Source organism: Sciurus vulgaris, assembly GCF_902686455.1.
Source record: "Sciurus vulgaris genome assembly, chromosome: 7".
Classification (NCBI taxonomy): Eukaryota; Metazoa; Chordata; class Mammalia; order Rodentia; family Sciuridae; genus Sciurus; species Sciurus vulgaris.
This window is the reverse complement of record NC_136467.1, coordinates 157134971-157154491: the sequence shown is the minus strand read 5'-3', so window position 1 is coordinate 157154491 and position 19521 is coordinate 157134971. Positions and strand designations below refer to the sequence as shown.

General features: G+C 46.3%; 2 protein-coding genes and 2 pseudogenes across 8 annotated transcripts; 2 read left to right on the top strand and 2 right to left on the bottom strand.

Annotated features, from left to right (window-relative positions):
* The first annotated feature begins 688 nt into the window (after positions 1-688).
* Positions 689-2105, top strand: LOC306665944 (histone H1.5-like). The gene has a single exon (XM_079147606.1). The coding sequence runs from the start codon at positions 1325-1327 to the stop codon at positions 2000-2002; it is 678 nt and encodes a 225-aa protein (XP_079003732.1). The 5' UTR covers positions 689-1324; the 3' UTR covers positions 2003-2105.
* A 184-nt stretch (positions 2106-2289) lies between these two features.
* Positions 2290-2749, bottom strand: LOC306665922 (histone H2A type 1-like; annotated as a pseudogene). The gene has a single exon. The product of its transcript is annotated as a histone H2A type 1-like (transcript).
* A 284-nt stretch (positions 2750-3033) lies between these two features.
* On the top strand, positions 3034-3454 carry LOC306665839 (histone H2B type 1-K-like; annotated as a pseudogene). The gene has a single exon. The product of its transcript is annotated as a histone H2B type 1-K-like (transcript).
* A 7025-nt stretch (positions 3455-10479) lies between these two features.
* Positions 10480-19363, bottom strand: LOC306666133 (histone H2B type 1-K-like). 5 transcript variants are annotated; one of them, XR_013765204.1, is made up of 4 exons: positions 17885-18901; positions 17128-17199; positions 12017-12073; positions 10480-11755 (listed from the first exon to the last, which is right to left on the bottom strand). XR_013765204.1 is itself a non-coding variant. In XM_079148013.1 (2 exons), exon 1 carries the CDS (start codon positions 19278-19280, stop codon positions 18900-18902), a length of 381 nt encoding a protein of 126 aa, XP_079004139.1. In that variant the 5' UTR covers positions 19281-19363; the 3' UTR covers positions 17128-17199; positions 17885-18899. The 5 variants fall into 5 exon arrangements, 1 of the variants encoding a protein (XP_079004139.1); XR_013765201.1 differs by having other exon boundaries at positions 10480-11080; positions 17128-18901; XR_013765202.1 differs by having other exon boundaries at positions 12017-14083; positions 17160-18901.
* Between the last annotated feature and the right edge of the window lie 158 nt (positions 19364-19521).

The following is a 19521-nucleotide window of genomic DNA, read 5'->3' as shown; positions in this document are numbered from 1 at the left end:
GTGACTTTAAACTTCCAGTTTTACACTGGCAAGTGCTAAAGCGACTTGATTTGTATTGTATTTTTAAAAAATCATATTTTTTGCATAAAAAGAACCTTAAAAAAAAAAACAGTTGATTTCATATGAGATCCAAATAAAGTTGTCTAAACAAAATCCTGTCCATTTCCCTTTCCTTCCCAAAACAACAAACTTCACCCACTTTCTAACTCCATGGTCATTGTCTCTATAACTGTCACTAATACTCAATGCAGTTTCACAGTCCATATCCAGTTATTCTTTCACAATATTGGTCTGTCTGCACCTAACACACAAAATACCATGTATGCTGGCAAAGTACAGAAAAGTATTTCTGTTAGTGCAGCTTATTAAATGCTGATGGAGGTTTCAGTATGAACACTTTGAAACTTACAAGGTCCCAGACCTCTGAAGTTAGGGTTACAGGGAGTTGTCAATTTTCGTCAGGCAGGTTTTAGAATTTTTTCTAAAGCAAACTTTCTACATTAAGTCTGTATTAATTATCTTTTCCCCATATATGAATTTGCCCAAGAAATAGAGAAAGCATTTTGACCAGAAGATGTACCAAATTTAAGTTTAAATTTGAATTCAGGGAGCTGGTTTCTGAAGCCCCAGTGATTTCAAAATCTCACTGCTGCAATGGAAGAAATCACTCTTGCCAAACTGCAAAATTCATTCTTTATAAAACACATCCACAGGTAGAAACTAGTAGGAGTCAGAACTCGTTTTAAAAGAAAGGTCTGTGTTAATTTAAGGCTAGGCCACCAGACACCCTGCATCTGTGTTACTTGCTACAGTTAGAAACAAAGTTTATGCCTCAATCAAGGAAACTATTGTCTTCCTTCTTGCAAAAATCAAAGGTGGGAACTACGGACAAATCCTTTCACATAATGTTCATTGGACACTTACTAGAAGTTTTTGCAACATTAAAGTAACTAGCATGATTCCCTCAGTCTGGTGGATTCTTATGAAAAACTGAAGGGAGTTTTGAAAACATCTTTCATCCACTGGGTGTGATTCCTCAAAAGACAGACAATCGTGTGGAACTGGGGGGTGTTTTCTTCCATTTGGCGCTTCGAAGCACCGAATTCTGTGGTGTTGTTTTCAATATTTAATCAAATTTTGGGGACTAACAAACACAATTTGGGAGCCCAACCATGAACCACGGCTGCCTGAGGGCGGTGGATTGGACGCTCCACCAATCACAGGCCAGCGCCGGCTTATATAAGCCCCAGGCCGGAGCTAAGGAGCGTTGCAAAACTTGCTCTTTAGATTTCGAATCTCTTCTCTAGCAGTTCCTCCTCTCGCCATGTCGGAAACCGCTCCTGCCGAGACTGCTGCCCCAGTGCCGGTGGAGAAGTCCCCTGCCAAGAAGAAAGCCACTAAGAAGGCAGCCGGTGCAGGCGCAGCCAAGCGCAAGGCGACAGGACCCCCTGTCTCAGAGCTGATCACTAAGGCCGTAGCTGCCTCCAAGGAGCGGAATGGCCTCTCCTTGGCAGCGCTTAAGAAGGCGCTGGCGGCTGGTGGATACGACGTGGAGAAGAACAACAGCCGCATCAAACTGGGCCTCAAAAGCCTGGTGAGCAAGGGCACCCTGGTGCAGACCAAGGGCACCGGCGCCTCGGGCTCCTTCAAGCTCAACAAGAAGGCGGCCTCCGGGGAAGCCAAGCCCAAGGCCAAGAAGGTGGGTGCTGCCAAGGCGAAGAAGCCAGCAGGCGCCACCCCGAAGAAGCCCAAAAAGGCCGCGGGAGCCAAGAAGTCAGTGAAGACCCCCAAGAAAGCGAAGAAGCCTGCGGCGGCTGGTGTGAAAAAAGTGGCCAAAAGCCCTAAGAAGGCCAAGGCTGCTGCCAAGCCTAAAAAAGCAGCCAAGAGTCCGGCCAAGCCCAAAGCGGTCAAGCCCAAGGCGGCCAAACCCAAGGCCTCCAAGCCCAAGGCGGCAAAGCCAAAGGCGGCCAAGGCCAAGAAAGCGGCTTCCAAAAAGAAGTAGGCAGCAGGCGTGTGCCAGCAACCGAAGCCCCAAAGGCTCTTTTCAGAGCCACCCAGAGATCTCTGAAACTAGCTGTACACTAGAACCCTCCGTTATGACCGTTTTCCCAAGCACAATTTAAATTCCCGCTTAATGTGGTCATTGGCCAATTTAACCGATAAAGGGGACTATTTTCTTCCTTCGCAGCGTTTAAGCGTTTAGATAAAAAAGAACCCTAAGGTGAATTACTTCCGTTGCCAAAGTTACCTAAACAATGGTTTGGTGTATGAGTAAATGTAGTTGAACCAGCACTTCTATAGAAAGGGTAAGTGGCTCTGAAAAGAGCCTTTGATTTCAAGATTTACGAAACTCTACTTTCCCTTGACCTTGTGGTGGCTCTCGGTCTTCTTGGGCAGCAGCACGGCCTGGATGTTAGGCAGGACACCGCCCTGCGCGATGAGTGACTTTGCCAGCAGCTTGTTCCAGCTCCTCGTCGTTGCGGATGGCCAGCTGCAGGTGGCGCGGGGATGATGCGCGTCTTCTTGTTTGTCGCGGGCCGCGTTTGCCCGCCAGCTCCAGGATCTCGGCCGTCAGGTACTCCAGCACCGCCGCCAGGTAGACCGGCGCGCCGGCCCCGACCCGCTCGGCGTAGTTGCCCTTGCGCAGCAGGCGGTGCACCCGGCCCACCGGAACTGCAGCCCGGCGCGCGACGAGCGCGTCTTGGCCTTGGCGCGCGCCTTGCCGCCCTGCTTGCCCACGTCCAGACATGCTCACACACACACACTGCCCGGTCCACCAAAACTGAAAGCAAAGGCCAAGGACGCACTGTTTATAGTCTCCTCTCGGCGCGAAACGAAGCTGTACGATTGGTTGGGTTTCGTTTTCATTTCCCACCAATGGAACGCGCTTCAGCAGGACGCGGACTTTGATTGGGCGAAACTGGCTTCGGGCGTCAGGCAAAGTTCACCACCAATCACCGGAGACCTCGGACAACTCTTCATTTACATAACTTTCTGTACTTAAAGAGCCGCCGGCCCAGCCACTGCTCACTCTCGTCGCTTTGCTTGCACCATGCCCGAGCCAGCGAAGTCTGCTCCCGCCCCGAAGAAGGGCTCCAAGAAGGCGGTGACCAAGGCGCAGAAGAAGGACGGCAAGAAGCGCAAGCGCAGCCGCAAGGAGAGCTACTCGGTGTACGTGTACAAGGTGCTGAAGCAGGTGCACCCCGACACCGGCATCTCGTCCAAGGCCATGGGCATCATGAACTCGTTCGTCAACGACATCTTCGAGCGCATCGGCGGGCGAGGCGTCGCGCCTGGCGCACTACAACAGCGCTCGACCATCACGTCGCGGGAGATCCAGACGGCCGTGCGCCTGCTGCTGCCCGGGGAGCTGGCCAAGCACGCCGTGTCCGAGGGCACCAAGGCCGTCACCAAGTATACCAGCGCCAAGTGAATTTGTCGGACTGCCCACTACTCTAAAGGCTCTTTTCAGAGCCAATTACGGTCTCCAAAAAGACGAGCACAACTTTATTCCTTCTTTAATAGCAGGCAAAAAGTACTTTAATCCAAATCTTTCGTTAATACAAAAGGCACATAAAGAGAAGTTTGCTCTCAAACCTTTTTTTACTGTTGTTACACTCAAGGCAGGAACTTCGTGTATGAGTGTTCGTGTTGTTTAACGTAAGGCTGTAGTTACACCAGCGAGAATAGCTTGGTTATTTTGTTTGGTTGTGTTTTTGCTGTCCTATGGGGAAGTGGGGGGTGAGATGATACCGTGATTGAACCCAGGGGAACTCAACTGCTGAGGCCACATCTCAGCCCTTTTTGTATTTTATTTTGAGACTGGGGTCTCACGGGCTGCTTAGGGCCTTCTAAGTTCCTGAGGCTAACTTTGAACGAGATCCTCCTAGCTTTTCCTCCCGAGCCTTGGAATCACAGCAGTGTCCCACAGCGTCGGGCGGAGGTTAGCCTGTTGTGTAAATTTAGCTGTTCAGATGCCTTTTGAAGTGATCAGCGCTGTTAATGACTAGCAGGCCTCAGGGAGAGGCTCAATGCATATCAGGTACATTGGATTAAGGAAATTGTTTTGTAGGTTCTATTTTCTATTGTAATAAGTGCTAGGAATATGCTCCTTGCTACTTTCTTGGCCTGTCTAGAAAGATTTAAGGGTGTTGGGATGGAGCTGAAGAGGAAAGAAGTTGGGGTTCTCATACCTGTACTGCAGTCTAGCTTGGCTTCTGTCCCTAGCAAGGGTTGGATCCTCACTCCTAGTCAGATGCTGTGCTGGCACTTTTTTTTTTTTTTTTTTTTTTAAACCTGTTAGAGGGTTCTCCACACCCCTCCCTACCTCCACACCTTTTCTGTCAAGTTCCTTAACCCCCAGTACAGCTCAATTCCGCTTCATGTTCTCCACTCACCTTTTAATGCTCTTCCCCTTTAAGGGACAGCATTCCTGTTTACTATTGTTTTCACGTGGTCAAATTTTTCCTTCATTATGAAACTGAATTTGTGTGCACACCCCCACATGAAGTCAGGAATGGCTTCTTCACCCAGTGCACTGGGGGTGGGTGGCAGGAACCCCACCCTGACAGGCACAGAGGAAGCAGAGACCAAGGCTGCTCACTCAAGCCTGTCTCACAGGCTCAGTCCATATTACATCCATTTCCTGCCTTCAGTTCCCTACCTCCTCTCCTTTAGAAGTGCTCATCTTCATGGATATTAGAGATAGAAGCTTTGGAATAATTTTCTTCTACCTTCCCTCTGTAACAGGCACCGACCTTCCCTGAAGCTAGACAGCATGAAGACACGCCCTGCTTCCTCCCATGCTTGAGGTCAGACCCCCACACGCACCACCCCAGGTTACTCAGAATAACAGCATGAGTTTCTTAGCCGAATGGGAAAGGGGGAAATGGGGACACTCTCAAGGGAGAGAGTGGGTTCTCTCAGAAGGACATGCCTGTCCTGCCCTCCGGTTTCATGGTGGTCCCCAGGGATATTTCCAGAGAGTCCCACCCCGCGTCCACTCTTGGTTTTTGACAGCCAGAAGACATCAGGCTTTCAAGTTCCCGCTGCCAAGACAACTCTAGGTCACTTTGGCCTATGCTGACCATTTCTAATTGGACCCTATTCTTACAGATTTTATGGTTGGAGGGGATTATCTTTTTCTCCCTGAGTTCTGGGATCTGGTCTGTGTAAGGCCACAAAAGTCCACCCCCACCCCACCACACACACACACACACACACTCACAGGCCTGCATTTCTCCTGCAGGTAACAGGTGATTTGCTGAAGAACATGACATACCCTGCCCACTTAAGCCAGGCAGTGCTGTAGGTAAATTTCTTTTACAAGTGAAAGCCTATGGGGGTCAGCACAGTGGGTTTATGGAATTATTAACCTCATGTTCCCCCTGGCACTTCAAACCTGGCTCTGAGTAAATCTAATTTTCTACCAATTTGACTTAGAATATTTTAAGAGCAGCCTTTTTTTCTGGTGAGTATTAGAGTCCCCCAGATACAATCACAAGAGTTAACAGAAGGTCAAGGGTTGTACTTTTTCTCATATGCGAAAGATAGGGAGTAGAAAGGAAAGAAAGGTTGTAGTGATGGAGGGAATCCCATGAAATTCAAAGGGAGATCCAACAGAGTAGAGGAAAGAGACTGGGCGTGGGAGGAGCAGAGGGAAGAGGACATCCTGGGGGCGATATTGAGCAAATTACATTGTTGTATCGTGTGCATGTACAAATACGTCACAAGGAATCCCACCATTATGTACAACTCTAATGCACCAATAAAAAAAAAATTACAAGGGTTTAGAACGTAGGTCAGTTTCTTTTCTGAATCAGCTGCACATTTCTTTCCACTATTTCTGTCAGATATATATATATATATATAAAATATATATATATATAAAATATATATATATATAAAATATATATATATTTTTTTAATAAGGGAAAGTTGTAAACAAAACAATCTTACTGAAATATGAAGGAAGGCTAGAAAAGAGGCTTTTTTGTTTTTTTCTTAATCCAAGAGAAGTGCTGTCTCCCCATGTTTAGGCTGGCAGAGCCCTATCACCCTTGTCCAGGAATCAGTATGGAAATATGAGTCCCAATCATTGCACAGACCATCAGACATTAAATCTTAAATCCAAACACCTTAAATCTTAAATTAAATCAGACATTAAAATCTTAAATCCAAACAACTTTAATGTTTTTCTAGATATCATTCCATCTTTTCCATTAAAAGGCAGAAGGCCTTCAATGGACCCTTAGGAATAAAATGCACAAAATTTGTGCTGACTTTTTAAGCTCAGGAAGCAAAGGGCCAAGAGTAAAGAAAGTCATGTCTGCAACAGAGCCAGTGCCTGTTCTCCTGGGTCTCCAGACGGTGGCTGCAAATACCTACAGAATCTTTAGAAGCTTAGTATTAGTCCATTTGGCTACTAGACTCACCAGCCTTATTGAATCTGAAATTAGTATCGATGCTGATGCAAAGAAGAAATGGATTATTGGGCTCACAAAAATGCTTATTTCCCTGACATACACCTTCTCTAGTCACCTATCAATCTTGTCCTGTGAAGCCACCCCAAGTGCTTACTTCCTGCAAGGCCTTTCCTGCTACTGAAGTTTACTTTCCCCTTTCAGCCTTTCTGTCTCTCTGTCTCTCTGTCTGTCTCTCTCTAACCACCACACCACCCTGCCTTTGTGTGGGCAGGGCTCTTCCTGTATTCCAGCTACTCTAGACCTAATGACCTCAGAAGTATCATTTGTTGCTAAAGTCTTCTTTGATTAATATTTTGTTTCGTGATACATAGCTTAGCCAACATTGCCCTATCCCCTCTATTATGGCTGGTCTATGGGACCTGCACTAGTTCCCAGCTTGAAAATTAGGAGATTTCACCTAGAACATAGGGCCACTTCAGAGGTCCAGATTTTTGACTCCCAGACACTTAGTTCCTATACTTATAACCTGGAGACAGGAGTTATATGACCGTTGAGGCTGAGAATGCTTTGGGCACTGTGGATCTTACACACATTTTCTTTTCTGGTGCCTTTTCTGTGTCTTTAATTCTCCCTCCCCCTTGGTCTTCTACTCCTTCTTCTCTTTCTCCTTTCTTCTCTCTCTGCATCCCTATGTGTGCAGCACATACATTATTTTAGAATTTTTTTAATTCTAACATTTCTATTTTAAATTCAATGCTATTTCAAAACAAAATCACACATATTAATGGGGTGTCATGTAATGCTTTCATCATGTATGCATTTTGTAATGTTTTAATCAGGTTAAAGATACCTATCTCCTCCAACATGTATCATTTCTTTATGGTAAAAGCATTCAAAATCCTTTTCTTCTAGCTTCTTGGACTAACAGCACATAATTGCTTCTATAGTCACCATACTGTGCAACAACACACCAGAAATTTCTTACCCTTGCTTAGTGGTTACTTAAGAGCCCTGCCAGACTTTTTCCAACTCTCCCTCTCCCACGTGTATCTGGCATTTGAAAGACTTCAGACATCCTTAACACTCATACAAGAACCTCAAATTCAGACCATACAGTGGGATTACACTGGTTTTCCTGGTTAAATTTCCCTCGTTCAGTAGATATTTTTGAGGCACCTGTTATGTGACGGAACACTTCGAGGTAGCAGAACTGAACAGATTACAAGGTCAGCACTCTGTAGAGTTCCTTTTCTATTAGAGAGCAAACCAACAGACACCTTAAAATGGCTGCCAGATAAGTGGGGAGAAAAAGGAAAACAGAACAGGAAGGGAGTGGATCTGTATGTTCCAGTTAAATAATGGGGGTCACAGAATGTTTCGTCAGTAAGGTAAAATCTAGCTGAGCCCTGCAGGCGGAAAGGCTCAACAGGTTGGAAGTCAGCCCGGGCAGCTGAGCAAGGCCTCCCTCCAAATTTAAGGCAAAAATGGTGGGTGGTGGAGTGGGTCTTTGGGGAGGACTATGGAGTGGAAGAATGAGTGAGAGACTCTGGGGCCTGGGTGGAGGCTGGGAGAGGGCAGAGGGAGCAGGGGCAGGAGGGACAGGGCTTGGTGGGTGAGCCCTTGTGTGACTATCAAGGCTTTGGATTGGATCACCTTGTGCCTAAATCTCCAGTGCTGTTAGAAGCTGCGGGTTCTGCGCCTCTCATCCCCTGATACTGGATGTAAAGGGATCTCACATTAGATTCTCTGCCCAAGTGTCATCTCCTTTTACTTAAATACCCTGGAGGATGGAGAGGACTGCCAGGCTGTGGGTCATCAGAATTCCGGAGAAGCGTCACACCTGTCCCTAGAGATGTGGAGACTCCAGGCTTTGCATTCCCAGCATTTGCCTTTGGTTCCAGAGTAGGTTCACTTGCCACAAGTCCTCCACATCAGCCAAGGCCTGTGAGAGAAGCACAGGTCAGAGTCTGCTCCTTGCAGGGGCCACCAGGGTTCATACAAAATGGGCCTCTAACAAAGATCATCCTTGACACACTAAAGCCACCACTTGATTCATGTGTCCATTCCTGGGCCTGAAGTTTTCTGCCACTTTGTAAGGTTACCTTTTCCCACCCTTATCTCCAGAAAGTGAAATCTCTCGAACTTCCCTCTGTGGTACGTTATCTGTTCAACTGAGCCATAGTTAAAAGGCCCTTTCAGCTGACCATGGATCTCACATTCTCAGCTTTCCATTCTTCCATCCTATGGGTTCTCAGCTTCCGCCGTGCATCAGAACCACCAGCAGGACTTCTTGGCTAGCCTCCTCCCCAGAGGCTCTGCCTTGGTGCGTCAAGGCAGGGGCCAGGCAGAGGCTGTGAGGGTGCAGACACACGCATTTCTGTGCCCACCGTGGGGAAGCAGCCTCCGAGGTGTCACTGAGGGACCCCACCCCCGCCTCTGATACTGTTCCCGTGTGCCTTTCCCACACTGTGCCTGGGCCGGTCACAGGAGGTGGCAGAAGTGATGGTGTGGTCCTCCTGTGATGACGAGACCTCTGGCTTGGCGTCCCAGTCTCTCTTAGAGCACTCCCCCCAGAGGAAGGGAGCCAGCCATTGTCAGGAGCAGCCTCCAGAAACCCTGCAGCTCCCACCCCCGCAGCCTATAGATGCTGCAGCCCCTGAGGATCAGACCCTGAGCTGAGCACCCAGTCCCACTACTCCCAGAACCTGACCTTCGGAACTCCGGCAAAAGCTGCTAAACTTGGGGCAGCCTGTCACACAGCAGTCGGTAACACCACGCACCAACCAAACCTCAGCAGGCCCTTGCTTCACGGGTTGACCTAGTCATACTCTTCAAGAAATTTCCTAAATGGTCATCTTCCAGAACAGTTACCCCTCCATATCCCTACAGCAGCTACAGTTCTTACTACATATAAGAACAATTTACATGTTACACAACTTACATGGATTTATAATTTGTAACGATAATATAAACTACAGTCCTATTTTGCCATTTATGATTTTATAATATTGCTTATATCATTTCGTTTTGGGTATTGTTTAAACCTCAGTCATCTGAGTATCACTTTTACTTGTTTTGTATTTTGATGTTTCTGGGTACAATCTATTATTATTTATTTAATATTTTTCTTCAAACATACTCTTTATGTATGACAGGTCTGAGACCTGTTCTTTATCATATACTTTTGGGGAAAAAAGAAAAAGCCAATAAAGTTTTGGTAAGGCCCTAAAGACCCACCAGTGCCAACTGTTACTCCCCAGACACTTAATCTGAAATAGTCACAGAAAGGAGAAAAGAAACTGATATTCCTACTGTCTGATTGACATTTTAACAGCCAGAGTCTATAAACTAATACAATTTTCTGGTCCCCCAGTAGTGCTTGATACCGATCTAGTAAAACATTAGTTTACTTAGTGTGATATTTAGTTGAGCTATTATAATACGCCTAACTCAGCAAGTAGCACGACATGTGACCTGAATAGGCTTATATTTGGTGGAACATTTATAAAATTAAACTTATTTTTATTTCTCAAACTTATTTTGTTGAAAGAAAAAAAAAATTCTGTTCTGAGGCAATGTCACAGTGGCTTCATCTGTGTATGTCACCAGTTCCGAGAAAGCGCTTGGAAGGAGTGCCGGTCCTCCCGACGTCCTTGCGGACAGCAGAACCTACTCCCACCTCCCTTTTGCAGCCCACTCGGGCTCACAGCCACCTGGCAGTTTCCAGGCCAGTCAGCTCGAGCAAGGAGCAGCGATCGTGTCCCAAGGGCCCCAGGGCCTCTGGGCCTCCCACCCGGGCAGCTTTGTTGCGGTGGAATATCAGAACGATCCGGATCGGCACCTGCCCAGTCTCCCATTCGCTGAATTTTATTCTCATCCATGTATTTGCTACTTGCCTCCCTGCACATCTGAAAGCTCCTGATTTGGTTTGCTCTCCTGAGGTTCTGATATGCTGAGTGTCAGAGTTTCACTCGAAGCTTCCCTCAAACAGTGAATAATACGGCCTTTAAAGCTTGTTTCCGGCACGTTGCAGAACATACTGATGGCAATCGGCGGCTGCCCTTCTGGAGGGTGTGCTGACCAGACACATTGTCTAGTTTGCTTCCCAGTCCTTTGAGGTTGGCACTAGTGCTGCCGCTGACCCATGGGCGAGGAGAGAGGACCAGACACGTGAATGAGAAGTCAGCACCTGAATGCGTCCACTCTTGTATGTGGTCCAAGGGCTGTTGTAACCAAGTACCACCGAGCGACTGAAAAAGGGTCTATTCTCTGCCTTTCTTCACAGATCTGAAACTGGAGGCCTGGTTCCCACTGAGTCCCTCCCCTTGGCTGTAGATGACTGTGTCTGCGTCGGCTCTTCTTGTACTCACAGTGGGGAGCCGCAAGTGAGGCAGAGAACAGAGTGGAGGCAGTGCTGGAGGCGTTAGCTGCACACTCCACTAGCCAAGAGACTCTTTAAACACTGAATGTGCTCTTGCTATGTTACCTAATGGCGGCTGTACTGGAGTGATGGAATAATCAAAAACTCGACAGTCAATGCCTTTGTGATTTTTGGTGTTCTCTTGGAGTAAGGGTGTTGGAAAAATGAATATGTATTTTCTTTTCAAATAAATGGAGTATGTCTGATAATGAATGGAGAATCGTGAACGTAATCACTGCAAAGAGAAAACAGTAACAATGTTCTCACATGTATTAGCCGTGGACCCAGAAGATCAACTTTGTACAACTATATTTTAAAGACTAGAAGTCCTAAAATAATTTAGATCTTGGCATTTATAAAACATTTTATATTTTTCTGTACTGTGGGCTATATTTTTAGTAATGGTAGATTAGTGACTCAGATCAACCCTGATGCTTAGAACAGCTAGGAAACCATCTGATGATACTGTAGGTGATGAAGTCTCTCTTTGCTCTCTGAAGTCTCAATAATTAAGTCTAGGAAATAAATAGCAGGCAGGCCAATAGGAAAACTGGTACAGATTTTTTATGTGCTTCGCAAGGGAAAGGGGAAAACAGACATAGACACTTACATGCTGTCATCACGGGGCACAGGGGAGGGGGATGTGGGAGAGTGGGGGAGTATAGGATTTGGGGAAAGTCAAGTGGGCCCTCAGGAGATCAGGGGACTGTAGAGCAAAGTCTGTCTGGGGCCCTGTGGACCTCCGGCCTCCTCTGCTGTGAGGCCAGGCTTCCCTGGTGGGCACATTCCCAGGGAGCGTGTTTGTCACCACTGAGTCCCCCGAAGGATCGCTTTGGACAGATCTTCAGTTTGAAGTCCAATCAGATATTTTGGGAGGAATTTTCCAAACTCCTTGGAAAGTATCAGGCAGCTACCAAGACACGGCAGAATTACAAAACAAGCAATCAGAAAAAGAAAACCCAGAGTGTTTTGCTGCTGGAAATAAGAGGAAATCCCTACATACTATTATGAAATGATCTTCAGGATATATACATATTGAAGTAAAATAAGCTAGACCCAGAAAACTGTGTAGCATGTTACTGTTAATCTAATAGGGAGTGTTAAGAATACATACATATATGCTTATCATTAACAAACAATAGAATGAAAAATAAAATTTAAAAGCCGTTACCTCTCAGTTGATAGAGGCTCTGCTCTAGTCAGCTTTTTGCTGCTGTGACCAAAAGACCTGACAAGAACAATCAGAGGAAGGAGAGTTTATTTGGGGGTCATGGTTTCAGAAGTCTTAGTCAGTAGATGGCCAGCCCCACTCTCTGTGCTGCAGGTGAGACAGAAGCCAGGGCAGAAAGCGTGGCAGAGGAGAGGAAAACCAGGACCAGAGAAAGGCCTGACCTCACTAGGACAAAACGCGAACCCCAGGGGTCCTTCCCAGCCACCCACCAGCCACACCCTCCCTGCCTGCAGTCACCGTAACCCCCCCAGGGATTAATGCACAGGTGAGATGAGGCTCCCGTACCCAATCAGTGAGCCTCTGAACCTTCCTGCACTGCCTCACACCTGAGCTTCTGAGGAACACCTCCTGTCTAAACCACGTAGGCTCTTAGAATACACTTTCACTTGACCTTGGATCTATGTAACAATGTTTTATGCAATGATAAAACCAGATATTAAAATGTTCCAATCTCTAACGTCAACATGCAATGACGTCAATGGACCTGTGTACCCAACGGGCTCCAACAGACCAGGGCCTGCGCACCCAGCGGGCGTGGACACACGGAGGGGAATCTTCCAGACAGCAGGGGCACGGGATTCTAACTTCCTCTTTGTGACAGACAGCACAGCAGCTGCTCTCAAACCCTGACCACAGGACCCATTTACACTCCTAGAAAATATTGAGAGCCCAAAGAGTTGGTGCTTTGTAGGTCCTGAATGTTGACCTTCTCCATCTTCTACATGGAAACTTAAAACATACTTATGTTGCTAACTCATTTTAAGATAGTGACAAACCCATTTTATGTTACCATACATAGCATATTTTATGAAAAATAGATATATTTTAAGAAAAAAGTAAGACGACAGCAATGCTTACATCTTCGCAAATCTCTCTGAAGTTTCACTTAATAGAAGACTGCTGGATTCCTGCAATTGTTTCAGTGGTCCTCTACCACTAGAGGCCCTCTTCCACTGGAGGTCCTCTACCACTGGAGGCCCTCTTCCACTGGAGGTCCTCTATCACTGGAGGTCTTTTACCACTGGAGGTCCTCTACCACTGAAGGCCCTCTACCACTGGAGGCCCTCTACCACTGGAGGTCTTTTACCACTGGAGGCCCTCTACCACTGGAGGCCCTCTACCACTAGAGGCCCTCTACCACTGGAGGCCCTCTAACACTGGAGACCCTCTTCTACTTTTCTTCCTGATCTAAATTTCATTCTTCCTGGTCATATAAAATATCCCCTTGCAAAGGTTATTTTGACATATTTAGGATTGTCAATTCTAAATAACGTGCTTAAAAGACATGCTATGGTTAAGATCTGAGATGTATCCCAAAAGCTCCTGTGAGACACTGTAAGGAAGTTCAGAGGTGGAAGGAATAGATTATAAAAGCTGTAAGCTCATCGGTGAATGATCCACTTTAGGGTTAACTGGGTCACTGGAAGCATGCCTTTGGGGTTAACATTTTGTCCCTGGAGCTTCCCTCTCTCTCTTTTAGCCTGGTACTGCATGTCAGCAAAAAGGATGTGACGACTGAAAATAAGTTGGGGGGATATTTTGGGATGGCAGCCCCAGGTTGAGCAGCTGCCATGTTCCTCTTTGTCCCCAGATATGTCTTTGTTCCCTGTCTATCCATGAAGTTCCACGCAGGGCAATTCTTCAACACCTGACTGATTCGGCAGGGAGAGATGTAGGCATCAGGTGACCTGGTGGCCAGAGGAGACCCTGAGGCTCCACAGTGCTGCACAGCCTGCCCAGGGGCCACTGGGTGAGGTCACGCCTTGCCTGGGTGGGCGTGACCCTGCGTGGGCGTGGCCCTGCATGATGGCCCTCGCAGAGCGGGGTTCCGTGTGTTCTCAAGGTCTCCCGTGTGTGTAGGAGCTCCAGTATCTCGGGGGACCCAGTTCAAGCCACTTGCTCTTCAGTGTCCTCCCTGCTCCTGTTCCTCAGGCTCCAGCTGCATGGGAATCTCACGCTGCTGCTTTCCTTGAAAGCCAAGGGGGTGGATTCCTGCAGACGAAAAAGCTCCCATAAATGACGAGGTGGCCTAAACAAGAGCAGCTGAAGAGGTCTGACTCCTGACCCTTCGCCCTCACAGGCTGTCCGCCTCCTGGGCATTAAGACCTTCTGCTCGTTCACATTTCCACACGGATAGGCTGCTGGGGAAGAAAATGCACTCAGACCAACCAGACCAGGCCCGTGGACCACCTGGCCTGTCTGGGGAAGGTGCTCGAGAGTCCTGATCACAGGTCGGCTTTGCAGGCCGTGTCTGGGGACATTCTTGCATTTTTTCTAGCCCCCACCAGCTTTGACAGGTCTGCTGCATGGCTTCTACAATACAATAGTTAATGTCGGTGTTCTCAAAGAACAGGGCTGACCTTAGGGAACACTGTAGAAATTAGGTAGATCAGCTTTTGGTTGTCCCAGTGATTGGAAAGAGACACACTCCTGGGGAAGGACTAGGCTTCCTGTGAAGAGTTGTCTTATGTCACGCCTGACTTGCAAGTGTCTCAAAGTCAGCCTGAAGGTGAAAAATCTCTCTGAGCCTAGAACCTAATTCCTCTACACACAGGCACAAGAGCTGTGTAGCTTTTGTGTGTAGTTTAATATGCACTGAATTTTTGAAGAATGTAATCACTTTATTAACTAAGATTATATTTAGTTCTTTTCAGTGTCACCCAAGAGTTATTAACCTTTCCAATAAAGAAAAGCAGCATTTGAGAGCAATTCCTGATGGCATCCAAGTCACCTGAACAGGTCAGCTCTGTCTATATTCAGGGTAATTCCAACAGAGATAAAAACAGCCAACGACCTTATAATGTTCTAGCGTTTACATGTTGAGACCATGTCCTTTATTATTAAAATAACTATCTCTTATTTAGCTCTTATACCACAGTAACTTGTTTTAGTGATTTTTTTTCCAAAACATTAAGGGAAATTTTACTACCTAAGAATCTGATATCAGGCTGGAAAGGTGTCTAAAAAATTAGACATGAGCAGGAAGACTTGGGGCTGACAGGTGTGAGAACACAGCTTCTCACATGCTTTCCTCTGGAACCTGTCCATCCAGCTAGGAGCTCTGCCCTCGCAGGATCAGTGACGGCCGGCAAGCTTACTGCTCTAGACCTGGCTGCGACCTGGCTGCAGCATTCCCTGGCTTGGGGGTCTGCCTTTGTGCCTTGAGATCTAAAGGTCCTCAAACTAGTCACTTTAAAGCTTCAGTGTTCCCTTCTCACTTTTCCTCATTTCTCAATTTAAAAAAAGAAAAGCACCTCTCTAGCAGGACCCCAGAACTTCTGTTCAGGTCCTGGGTTTGTTCTTCCTTGAACAGTGGGAGTTCTAGGGCACCTGCGGGGACGACCCCCTTGTCCTTGTAATCTTTCAGCACCCAACTTCCAGCATGGCTCCTTCCACCTCAGGTCCTCAGCAGGCTCTCCTCACTCACATGCATCAAGTCCCAGGAATATTCCTGTGCAAGCAATCTCTTAAGCCTTTCCAAGTCTGGGAAAATACTCTTGTACTGTATTTTGATTCATCTGGGCTTTGGTACCACACCTCTGCTGTACCAAACAAACTCTCTCAACAGGTACCATTTTATGACTTGATGGTGGTATCAGAAAAGCAGAGACCCTGAGGTTGAAGTTAGGAAGCCTTAGGCAATGGATAAAGCGGCCACCTGCAGAAGTAGTGTGTTTGAGTGGTTGAGGAGTTTATAGATGAAGAGGTGCTAGCACTCTGGAATTTATCTCGGATAAAGTTTGTCCCATACAAGGTCAAAGCTAAAGCAGATTGGCATGCCTGAATCATGAATGACTGAATAAGTTGAGCTCTGTCCACATTTCTTACCAGCTCCCTGGGAGGAAGAGCGGTCTTTCCAACAAAGTTCCTCTAGGCTGGATAAAGACCCCCATTCTAGTGATGGCAAAGTCAATCAGGTTCATATTCCCTCTTTTCCCTCAATGGTGCAGAGTGCTCTTTTCTGCTCTGTGAATTCTTCTTCAGGAAAAATCTTTTTCTTTTTTCTCCCGAGTACTGGGCTAAACCCAGGGCCCTCTACTACTAAGTTACAACACTGGCCCTTTTTATTTATTTATTTTTTTATTTGAGACTGGCAAAAGCGATTGACAAAGAAATATTTGGGTCAAATTAGATAAATTCTTGAAGATACCGGGTATAAACTCCAGAATAAAAGAGTGAAGCAGCATCCTATTTTAGATTAGCAGAAATCAGTTTCCCAAGCTGAGTGGTAAGGAATGGCATCAATTCATCAAGCTTATTCAGCAATAGAAGGTTAGGACCTTGGGTCACCACCATGCAAATAACACAAAATCTACCTTTGAGTTCTTTTGATTTTGGTTTTGTTTGTTTGTTCCTTTCCCTGTGTGTTTCCAGAATTTCAACTTTCTAAATAATGGAGACCAATGCTGCTGATATATAAATCTTTAGAGTGACCACAAATGCCTTCTGAATGTGTTTCTCCATTCTGCACACAGATTTTATCCACCTTACCCTGTACTCTTCTAGATATCTTCCCTTCTGACAATTCCAAGTCTCTTGTACAGGTCCTGACAGCCAGAACTTATCAGGTACATGTGTCTTCTCTGTGTGATTTTAATAAGCAGTAGCCTCTGTCATTTCCATCCTGGCTAGAGAATGTACTTAAAAAACTTAATCCCTCTAAATCATTCTCATTTCATCCCCTGGATTGTATCCACTGTTTTCCTCATTCTGGAAAAGTGGTTAAACCAATACTATAATTTGTTGCTGACTATATTGACAGAGGTTCAAATTCACCTGTGCCATAAAGAATTATTAAAATAAATATAGAAAGAATTAACTCTCCTCAAATATGTTGGTAGTGAGAAGTGGGAGAAGATATAGAAATGAAAAAAAAGCACAATGCTTGTTCTAACAGAACAGATGGAGGGAGTGCACACACATAGGTACACATATAACTGATACGAAACGCACACACAGAGATGCCACAGAGACAGCACAAGATTCGGTGAGAGGCTTAGCAGATGTGAGGCTCACAAGAGCTGGAGGAACTAAAGCAAGTCCAGGCTTACCCAAACTTCGTTCTGGGGGCTCCAGGGGTAACAGACTGTAGCCTGCTTTGGAGGTTGACAGGATTTAGAGATCTGGAGAAGAAGGGGAAAGAGCATTTTATCAGCCAAATTTTGTGAAGCATGAATTCTATCAATTTTGTGCTTACAGGCACACTTAAAACAACAAATAATGTGAAGAAACCAACTGAAGTCCGCCAGGATCCCCCAATTACTACCAATAATTCAGGGACCCAGTCTGCAGAATCAGGAGCAAAGTTTTCTGGCTCACTGCATTCTAACCAAAACTTTGGATTTTCTGAGGCCATGGCTTTTTAATGATCTGTCAGTCTTCTTTTTTCCCTTCCTCCTCACTAAAAGAAAGCAATGGAATCTGAAGAAACACTCCTAGGTGCAGGTTCTCATTTAGACGTCTTTCTGAACGCAAATTAGATGATGCTTGGAACTTGTTTCTTTGTTTCCTTTCACTATTTGCAATACAATGTATGATATACGGAGGGAATCTAGGTGATACACATGCAAAGTATAAAGCAAATTATATCAAACAAGCAAGGACAAACTTGTAACTTCCAAAATAGAAGCTGGCAGCTATTTGTCCTTGCCTCTGTGGCTTCCTCCATTCCATTTCCCTGCCTTTATAGCCAGAGGCCACTGCCTGATGTTTTCAAAAATGTGTATGAATATCTCTTCTGAAAAGATTATAATCTCATACATGCTTCTAAATACACTTGAACACTGTATAATTTGGGTGTTTACTTACCTTTATAGAATGGTGTCATAAACCTAAGATTGAAGCTTCTGAAATCCAACTACCCACTGTAGTTCAATCATTGTCTCCGCTGTGTGATATGCATCCTGGGAACCCACCTGAACATACGCGTTCCTTCTTTTCACCGTAACCTGAGGTCGATGTTAATACTGGTGCTCCTTCTTGTATGTTTCCTGTTGCACGTGTGCAGAATACTCTCATATAAACACCCCAAAATCAGTTGATCGAGTCACTGCAGTACACTGAGTGAAAGGTATCATTAAACTTTACGCAAATAAAACTGGCCCGGCAGTCCAAGTTGAGAGGTAGCGGAACAGCTCTACTTTTTCCTTCCCTTTTCAAATTTATTCCACTTAGTAGAGAAATATTAAATGAAAATGACAGAAAGAAACCATCGTGTGGACCACACCAAGAAAGGTGTGGAGCAGGAAGCAAACTTGCCCGGTTCAAGAGAAATAAATGAGGGGGAGAAAGGCGAAAATGGCAGAGCTCCGCCCAGCTACCGCCCAGCCGCAGCCTCCCAACTGGTCGGAGAAACCCACAGCTAACTTTCAAATTGCCCGCGCAGCGTCTGGATTGGCTGTTGAACCAACTCAACCCTGATTGACGCGTAAGATGCTCGAATTGGGTTCTGGCTTTTGCTTTTTATTTCCTACCTTAATATTTGGCAAATCCAAATCAGAAGAGGGGAGAAACGGCATCACTTCCAAAAGCAAACTTAAATGAGGGCTTTCCATATATGCAGTGTCCAGCGGAATTTTGCCAGGTTCACACAATTACAAATGGGCGACTGGGAGGAAAAAGGTACCCTTCTTCTTTATTAGGTTTATGTGACAGTTGCATTGCAAAGCACTTTCTAACAAGATCAATGGAACTTGGAAACTATTTCATGTAGCAAATAAGTGTGCACGGCAAGAGCTGAGTGCCAGTTCTCTTTGGAGAAGTGAGTGGCTCTTAAAAGAGCCTTTGTGGTACGGGCTGAGGCTACCTTTCTGGGTAGGCAGACTCACTTGGCGCTGGTGTACTTGGTGACGGCCTTGGTGCCCTCGGACACGGCGTGCTTGGCCAGCTCCCCGGGCAGCAGCAGGCGCACGGCCGTCTGGATCTCCCGCGACGTGATGGTCGAGCGCTTGTTGTAGTGCGCCAGGCGCGACGCCTCGCCCGCGATGCGCTCGAAGATGTCGTTGACGAACGAGTTCATGATGCCCATGGCCTTGGACGAGATGCCGGTGTCGGGGTGCACCTGCTTCAGCACCTTGTACACGTAGACTGAGTAGCTCTCCTTGCGGCTGCGCTTGCGCTTCTTGCCGTCCTTCTTCTGCGCCTTGGTCACCGCCTTCTTGGAGCCCTTCTTCGGGGCCGGGGCGGACTTAGAGGGCTCCGGCATGATGGAGTAACTGCCGAAAACTTCGACAACTGGAAGAAAGATTGTGAGACCTCACTGCCTACTCTCCTTCTGCAGGTTCTGGACAAAGTTGAGTGCCTGATTAGTGGTAACTCTAGAAACGTCAGCTACTAATTTTATCCAATCAAAGTAAGCGTATTTCAAAACCTCGGTGCCATTGGTGAGAGTGAAAGTGTAATCGCAGCCAATGGCGGAGCATCATTTTCGCGCCGGGTAATGACTA